Source organism: Mus pahari, chromosome 16, assembly GCF_900095145.1.
Source record: "Mus pahari chromosome 16, PAHARI_EIJ_v1.1, whole genome shotgun sequence".
NCBI lineage: Eukaryota > Metazoa > Chordata > Mammalia > Rodentia > Muridae > Mus > Mus pahari.
In genome coordinates, this window is record NC_034605.1 from 18,159,353 (window position 1) to 18,168,878 (window position 9,526).

At 39.2% G+C, this 9,526-nt stretch overlaps 1 protein-coding gene across 8 annotated transcripts in view; it reads right to left on the reverse strand.

Moving 5' to 3' along the window:
* The window catches only part of Hecw1 (HECT, C2 and WW domain containing E3 ubiquitin protein ligase 1), a 261,545-nt gene that overhangs the window by 116,200 nt on the left and 135,819 nt on the right, over positions 1-9,526 (reverse strand). For all 8 annotated transcript variants that reach the window (XM_021215544.2, XM_029547490.1, XM_029547495.1 and 5 more), the window contains one exon: positions 833-927. In XM_021215544.2, coding sequence (XP_021071203.1) covers positions 833-927 — 95 coding nt within the window. The remainder of the gene's footprint in view (positions 1-832; positions 928-9,526) is intronic.

Sequence of the window (9,526 nt, forward strand, 5' to 3'; positions counted from 1 at the left end):
AGAACAAAGGGTGTGACTTAAATCCTGGACTTGATGGCACACTTCAGTGATCTCAGCACTTGGGAGGCATAGGAAGAATGATCTATGTTAATTCAACTTGAATAGTTCGTTCCAGGACAGCCTGGGCTACATGCTGAGACCATGTCTCAAAAGAATATAATCAACAATAAGCATGTCAAAACCAAAATACACACACAAAAAAACCTAAACAAAGCTGAATCGTGGGTCTGTGATTTGCTAGTAATTTGGCTTGGGGGTACACTGTTTGGGTTTAGTTGTTAGGTAGAGTCTGCATTTACCCAAAGAGTAGAAAGTGAGGCTCTCTCTTCTAGGTCTATCATTTCCTATAACTAAGCTGAATCGGAGGCAATGCATTCTAATTAATTAGTTTACTTTTAAGTTTAAAAAGAAACTAAAACATCAAAAATATAAATATCCAGAATCACTTATTATAAACATGTTTCTTAAAGAAAGTCTCATACAGTGCTACTAAGTATATCCCCACGGAAACATTTTAATGAGGGAAATCCAGACACTTGGCATGTCTCTAACATTCAGGTTGCTTGCACTCTGAAAAGGACAGCTTCTGGTGTCTTTCTTTATCACTAGTCAGAGGTATGTGTGTGTGTGTGTGTGCGCGCGTGCATGTTCGTGTGCGTGTACTCTTAATTCATCTATCAATGTATCTTCACATAAGTGTAGGTGTGAGTAATTGCAGATGTATGCACGTGTGTAATTGTGTAAGCACACCCAGGAAAAAACAGTGATAACTGTTGCTGGAAAGCAAATAACTGTGAGTTGGGTCTGAGCAGGAGGAAGAGCAGAGACTTACAGGGGCTGCTGAGTTCTTGACAGTGACACTGGGGGTTGTAGCTCGCAGGGCCCCACTTACTCCGTGGTAGTATTTGAAGCAGATCTTAGTTTCAGCTGAAAAACAAAAATAAAATGAAGCCGAGTCATTAGGGTACTCTAGGATGAAGCAGCCATAGTTGAAGGGGATCTCTCCTGCTGCTGTGGCTGACTTCTCTCAGGAGCCAGCATGCAATGCTTGACAAGGACGGCTTAGGTGGGCCCCCTGAACCAGTCTGTCCTTCAAAACCTATGTCACGAAAACTTGTGTGGGCTTTAGTATTTCTGTACTCACGTTAAATAAATCCATTACTTGGCATCTATCTACCTCACTGGATGTTATTACTTTTAAATCTGTAGTTCTAAGATTTTAGGTAGTTTTATTTCTTTGTAGTTTTCTATCACATGTTTTACTGCAATTAATATCGTGATAATGAAAAAAAGACTGAGAGGACAATACATGAAAGCAAAATTTTAAATTCCTATATTTGTCAGTGATAAAATTTTTGTATAGTTATAGATATAGATCTGTATCTATAGAGGATAAACAGAAAAAGATATGGCTTGGGGGAATCCTGCTGGCAGTCTTTGATTTATAGTGTGTAAGACAATGAACAAGTCACTTAACTTTCTTGTATCCCAGACTCTTCATATGTACATAGAACTCACAATAACATTGCTGTATATGATGTTGGCTGAGCAAGCAAAAATAGTTAGAGTTCAATTAAGTGTTCAGGAAATGCCAGTGATGGTCATACTATGAGGACCAAATCATCATGTGACCCTCTTGCTTTCTGACAGTTAACTCTGCAGTAGAAAAATTCTTCAAGCCCCCTATGTTACCTGATGGTGACTTGTGTTTGCAGCTCACTGTTTAATACAATGCTGTTTATTCTTAGTTAAATATTTTGGCAGGTTGTGTCTTTAAATTATTTTATTCATATAAATATTTTTATAAAATATACAATTATGTTCACATATATCAATATTATATACTTATGTTATAAGTATATGATAAATATTATTTATTAATGAATGATAAAACATAGGTAAATATAATTAATTAAAACAAACCTATTTATTTTGTTTTAGGATTCTCTATTTTATAAAGCTGCATGGATTTATGCTTTATAAATATTCTTGTAACATTGGCACTATTTTTTAAAAGTGAAAAACCTTACAAACAGCTGTTTAAGTGTAAATGTATAACGCAATAAAGTTTCTAGATACCTGTATAACACACACTCTGTTTTTCATACTTAATACTAGAATTTCAGGTTTATGTGGGATCATAATGTCTAGCTGGCCAAGCATTTTACAGCTTTCTTTGCAGATAGTATCTAGGTTGCTTCCTACTGCCATTTTGATATTTGTTATAACCAAACTTACACCTAACTGACGGAGAAGGATTCCTTGGTGTAGAAGAAATGGTCATTGCCATATTCTCCCACTGGCTAGACAACATGAGCAGTTCTGGGATCCCCTCTTCCTGTGGCCAGATCTCTTTCCAAACAGCATTTTGTACTTCAAGAAACACGCAATGTCAGATTCCCACCACCTCATAGAACCCAAATCAATGCTATTAGTTGGAGATGGCTGAAAATAAACTTAAAATAGAAATGCATTATCATTTCATCTACTTGATTACTTGTGAGATTAAACATTTTCTGGCAAAATTTAATTAGCTCTTTGAGTTCCTAAAAGCCCATTAAACTGCTATTGGTAAGACTCTCTTGGCCTGAGTAATGTCTGGTTGCTCATGGGCTTTTCCTTCCTTGAGTCATGCTTTTCCTGCCGGCATCTAATACTCCCATTAATTGCATGTTCAAGCTTGCAGTGGACCATCTGATAGTTTAGTTTCATAATATTATCCAATGTATTTGGAAATTGCATCACATTAGGTCTACACAGCCAGGTCCAAGTGGCAGGTTTCTGATAGGCTAGCAATCATAGAGAGCTCTGGGTAAGGCAACAGGTTTGGGCAGCTTGCTATTCACAGTCAGTGCCATTCTGCACTGGGTACACTGTCTGTGGATGCCAGGGAGATCAGCATGCTGGGGAAAAACTAAGTGATATAGGAGGCAGTATGGGGAATGTGTGGCTTTTCATCCAAGGAAGAAAATGATTTCAACACCTTTGAGCAAATGCCTGAAGAAACTACTTACAAGATTATGTTAAGTCGTATAGGCAGATTAGTAGTTATTTGAACCAAGAACTCATGGAAACCTTCAAAGCACGATATCATGTCTTTGAAAAAAAAATTGACGACAAAGTCTGTATCTTTCCTCCCCTTAAACATGTATTTTAATAATGTGTTTCAAAATTTAGAAGCTTGATTGTCAATCTATCTTCCTCTTATTTAACCTAAATTTGTATTGTTGTTTAGGTGTAGGGATGTAAAGGAGAGCTACTAATAAATACCTAAAACATAACAATATAATACAGAAATTATTAGTTTTATGATTTAAAGAATTATTTCATTAAAAAAATTACATGACACTTGATACTTACTCTGGCTACACCAATAGGTCTGTTTAATTTGTTACTCAGCTTTGTTAGGTACTGGTGTCATTTCTTTTCATATTTCTAGTGCAATGTAACATCATACTTTTTAAAAGTGGCTAATGAGCTAGAGTTTTGCATATATAATAACATAAAGGCCAATGAGAGACTGCATATATAGTGATGGTTCCAACTGAAACCATTGATCAACAATTGACAAATGGGACCCCATAAAATTGCAAGGCTTCTCTAAGGCAAAGGACAGGGAGGTGGGAGTGGGTGGGTGAGTAGAGGAGCACCCTCATTGATGCAGGGGGAGAGGGGATGGATTTCTATAGGGGAAAGCAGGAAAGGGTATAACATTTGAAATGTAAATAAAGAAAATATCCAGTAAAAGATAAGAAAAAAATTAAGTAAATCAATATTTTATTCAGAAAACTGATGTGAGGTAGTTTATATTCATTCTCCAGTAGATGGAAAGTCATCTAGTGAAGATATTTCCAAGTGTGTCTTTGAGAGTATTTCCAGAGAGGTTTAGCTGGGGCTGGTGGTGTGGAGTGGGGAGGGAATAGTGAACATGGCAGCACTTTCCTATGAGCTGGAGTTTTGGACTGAATAAAAAGAATATTTGAAAGCAAGAGCATCAGTGCTCACTCATTTTTTTTTTCTGTTTTTCTGTTTTCTGCCCAACGTGACCAGCTCACAGTTTGACAACCATAGTTACCTCAAGATCCCACTGCCATACCTTCCTGTACGTAACAGTCTTTTTCCCTTTAAATTTCCAGCCAGAAATATTCTTACTGCTTTTGGCAGGTGTTTTCTCACAACAAGAAAAGTAACTGATATGCCTTAAACTGTATCGAAGGAAAACTAAATAACGATAAGGCGGACTCTTCAAATTTCCCTGATAAAGTTGTACTGTGACCACGGGTAGAATATAAATCCATGGCTCCTCAGAAGGATGAGAGAGATGCAGTGATGCCTTCAGCTCCCGGGTTAGATAACAACCACAGAGGCTTCCAGGCGGTCATACCAATCAGGATGCCATTTGAAATTGTTATAATCACCACCTGTGGCATTACTTGTACAAAGGGCTTATGTGTTCTCAGTTCTAAGACATGGACCCCACACATAGAGGAACCTATGACAATGGTTGTCCACCAGGTGCACATCATAGAGATCCATGTTTTAGTCATGTAAATGTACCTCTTGTAAGTGCCTTATAGAATATGTGGACGGGTGCTGGACAGGGATGGATTCTTTGGCAGGGAGCTAAAGAGGCATAGTATTCCACTGGACAATGTTTGTGCATCCTCCAGTTTCTCTTTCATGTCAGGGTCCCTCTTCTTTGGCTCCAAGCAAATCTCTCTTCTAGTCTGTTAGAGTTAAAATTTATTATCCATTTCTTGTTAAGTTAGAACAAACGAAATAGATTTCTTGTAAAATATTCCTTCCGGGGGAAAAAAAAACCATTTAGGCCTGCTGTTTCTAGACTCAGGAAAGCCCACCCACTAGTTATGGCATCTTAGAACTTTGGGCATAGAAATCAACACACACGCGAGGATCTCAGGTTACCCGACGTGCTGCATAGGCAGTTACTTTCAATTGTCATAGTTGATTCAGAGCTAGGATACAGTAATAGTGTATCAAATAGTGTACCAAACAGTGACTCCTTTTATATTTCTTACACTGAAGAAAAACAAAACAAAACCAACAACAACAACAACAAAAAACAAGCTTGTGCAGACAGTGACTTCCCTTTAAAAGAAATAGTGTGCTTCACTAATGGATATTTTATTCAAATAAAATAGTATTTGAGTTTGAATTTGCTGAAATTGTTATCCTTTGTAAAAAGCATCCTGAGTTGGAGGCATGGGTCTTGACTAGTCTCCTCTCAGCAATATCAAGTCATTTCTACATACCTGCGTCTCTTTAGTCTCTTTTCTCACCCTTGGTTGGTGAGAGTATAGGATTGTGTTTTTTATTTAATGCTTTATTGATTCTTTGTGAATTTCACATCATGAACCCCACTCCCATTCATCTCCTCATTGCTTCATATCGTTTCTTCACCCTTGAAACCTCCTCACTTAATAGAAAAAAAAAATCTCGTTGTGGAAGTTGTGGTGTGTCACAGTGTGTCCCCACAGTACACCCTTCTGCTTACGCATCTTTACTGGCAAATATTGGTTGCAATGAGTCCTTGGTCTGATTCGAGGCCTCTGGTTCTGCTACGCTCTCAATACTAGATCCTCTCCAGGACTCCTCTTGATATCTTGTTGTCTTGTGTCATGGAGATCCTGCAGCTTTGGATCTGTAGGACCCACTCTTTCACTTGTTCCATAGAGGCACAGATGGGGTAGATGCTGGGTGAGCCAACTCAAAGCCCTGGATCCAGGCCTGGGTGGTAGCTGGGTGGTAGCTGTCAGCCTGCCAACTCGCTTACACTCACACCATCAGGGAGAGTGCTCCAGCAGTGCCAGAGTTAGTTCACCCAGTGCTGCAAGGAACAGAGCCAGCTTTCCTGCTCTCATGCACTTGGGACCCACTCACCTGGGCTCATACCAGTTGAGCCAGCTCTGTTGTGTTGCCTGGGTGAGGTGCAGGGCTGGGAGAGCAGTGGGGTTATTATTTACTGTAGGACCGTCGAAGGCAGCCTAGTTTTGTTGTTGTTGTTTGTTTGTTTGTTTGTTTGTTTGTTTGTTTGTTTTTCGAGACAGGGGTTCTCTGTATGGCCCTGGCTGCCCTGGAACACACTTTGTAGACCAGGCTGGCCTTGAACCCAGAAATCGGCCTGCCTCTACCTCCCAAGTGCTGGGATTAAAGGCGTGTGCCCAGCACAGGCTGGAAACCCAGGTGATCCTGAGGGACTGCAGGCATTTTGTCATGCCCCTGAAACTAGGTTTCTGACATGAGGCTGCAGCCCTTCATAGATATGTCCTACAATCAGGAAAGACACCTCCACAAGCCCCTCCATAGGTAGAGGACATGACCCGTGGTCCCATAACCTCAAGACAGATCTCCATTTTAATGAAGTACCTGAAGGCCTGGAAGCTTAGCCAACAAATTCCCCTTCCCAGACACTCCTCCCTGCAAAGGGTATTTAACCTCAAGCCTGCCCCTGAGAACTGGGATATAGTTTTATTCATCTACTTTCTGCCATGACAATAAATGTCTTAAAACCATGGACTGCCTCTTTTTATTGGGATTCTCGTGGGGAGCATGGAACAGGCCTTCGCCTAAAAAGCCGGCTGCCTAATCTGCAGAAGGACTCTCAGTGCTCCCAGCCACAGCCTCCACCAAGCCAAGCAGTCCACGAAACAAGCCAAGGACTGTATTCACCGCGTAGGACCTATCGGGAGCTCTCCCCTCTTTCCCCCTCTAGCCCTGAGCTAGATCCTGCCTATGAGGCCCCCACTCCATTCTCAGCTCTTCCGTAGTATTCAGCAGTGCCTGGGTGCCCAAGAGTCTGAGAACCAGAAGGCTCCCGCTTCTGTGCAGGCCTGGAGACCACTGGAGCCAGCTGGTGGTCCCCAGTATCTCAGACTGCACTCCCCCATCCCCGGGGTTAGTGCAGATTTTTTTTTCCCAATCTGTAGGTTGCAGATTTGTCTTATTGACTACGTCCTTTGCCTTACATGAGATTTCTAGTTTCATGAAGTCCCATTTATCAATTCTTGAACTTAGAGTGTGTGTCATTGGGGTTCTGTTTAGAAAATTTCCCCCTGTGCCAATGAGTTCAAAGCTCTTTCCCACTTTCTCTTCTGTTAGATTCAATGTATCTGGTTATAAGTTGAGGTCCTTGATCCACATCAGATCCTACTACAAAAGCCTATACACAACATAACTGGAGAATCTAGATGAAATGGATGGTTTTCAACACAGATACCACATACCAAAGTTAAATTGAAAGCAGGTAAACTATCTAAACAGGCCCATATTCCATAAGGAAATAGAAGTTACTAAAACCTCCCAATCAAAAAAGCCCATGGCCAGATGGATTTAGTGCAGAATTCTACCAGATCTTCAAAGAAGACCTGATACCAATATTCCTCAAACTATTCCATAAAATAGAAACAGAAGGAACACTACCTAATTCATTCTATGAAGCCATAATTACTCTGATATCTAAACCACACAGGACTCAACTAAAAAAAGAGAACTTCAGACCAATCTCATTTAAATCCATTTAAATCTCATTTAAATCAATGCAAAATATCAATAAAATTCTTGAATCCAAGAACACATCAAAACCATCATTCACCACAATCAAGTAGGCTTCATCCCAGGGATGCAAGGTTGGTTCAATATACAAAATTCCATTAACGTAATCCACTCTATAAACAAACTCAAAGGAAAAAAAATCACAGGGTCAGCTCCTTAGATGTAGAAAAAGCATTTGACGAAATGCAATACCCCTTCATGTTAAAAGTATTGGAGAGATCGGGAATTCAAGGCCCATTCCTAAACATAATAAAAGCAGTATACAGCCGACCAACAGCCAATATCAAATTAAATGGAGAGATATTTGAAGTAATCCCACTAAAATCGGGGACAAGGATGCCCACTCTCCTCATATCTATTCAATACAGTACTCAAAATGCTAGCTAGAACAATAAGACAACAAAAAGAGATCAAGGGGATACAAATCAGCAAATAACAAATAAAGGTATCACTATTTGCAGATGATATATGGTAGTATACACAAGCGACCCCAAAAATTCTACCAAAGAACTTCTCCGGCTGATGAACAACTTCAGCAAAGTGGCCAGATATAAAATTAACTCAAATAAATCAGTAGCCTCCCTTTATACAAATGATAAACAGGCTGAGGAAGAAATTAGGGAAACAGCTCCCTTCACAATAGCCACAAATAATATAAAATATCTTGGAGTAACTCTAACCAAGTAAGTTAAAGATCTGTACCACAATTACCTTCAGGTCTCTCAAGAAAAAAAATTGAAGATCTCAGAAAATGGAGAGATCTCCCATGCTCATGGATTAGCAGGATTAACATAGTAAAAATGGCCGTCCTACCAAAGGCAATCTACAGATTCAATGAAATCCCATCAAAATCCCAACACAATTCTTCAAAGACATGGAAAGAGCAATTCTCAGATTCATCTGGTAAGGCAAAAACATCCAGATAGTGAAAACAATTCTTATCAATAAAAAAATGTTTGGGAGAATCGCCATCCCTTACCTCAAGCTTTACTACAGAATAGTAATGATAACAACTCCATGCAGGGTTTTTGTTGTTGTTGTTTTATTTTCATTTTTTTTATCACTATTGCTCTATATGCTCTATAGTATAGCTTGGGGTACTACATCAGAAATGGTGATTCCTCTAGAGGTTCTTTTATTGTTTAGGATTGTTTCGGCTATCCTGGGTTTTTTTGTTTTTCCATATGAATTTGAAAAATTGTTCTTTCAAGGTTTGTAAAAAATTGTGTAAGATGGGAAATTTGATGGGAATGGCATTGAATCTGTAGATTGCTTTTGGTAAGATGGCTATTTTCACTGTTTTCATCCTACCTATCCATGAGCATGGGAGATCGTTCCATCTTCTTGAATTTTCTTTGGTTTCTTTCTTCAGGGATTTGAAGTTCTTGTTTACAGATCTTTTACTAGTTTGGTTAGAGTTACACCAAAATATTTTATATTATTTGTGGCTATTGTGAAGGGAGTTGTTTCCCTACTTTCCTTCTCTGCCAGTTTATTACTAAAGGATGGCTACTGATTCCTCCGAGTTAATTTTATATCTTGCCACTTTGCTGAAGTTATTTATCAGCTGTAGGAGTTCTTTGGTAGAATTTTGGGGATTGCTTATGTATACTATCATATCATCTGAGAATAGTGATGCCTCCACTTCTTCCTTTCCAATTTGTATTACCTCAATTGCCTTTTGGTGTCTTATTGCTTTCACTAGAAGTTCAAGAACTATATTGAATTGATAGGGAGAGAGTGGACATTCTTTTCTTGTCCCTGCTTTTATTGGAATTGCTTTATGTATCTCTCCATTTAATTTGATGTTAGCTATTGATTTGTGGCATATTGCTTTTATTATGTTTAGGTATGTGCCTGAATCCCTGATCTCTCCAAGACTTTTAACACGAAGGGGTGTTAGATTTTGTAAAAAAAGCTCTCTCTCTCTCTCTCTCTCTCTCTCTCTCTCTCT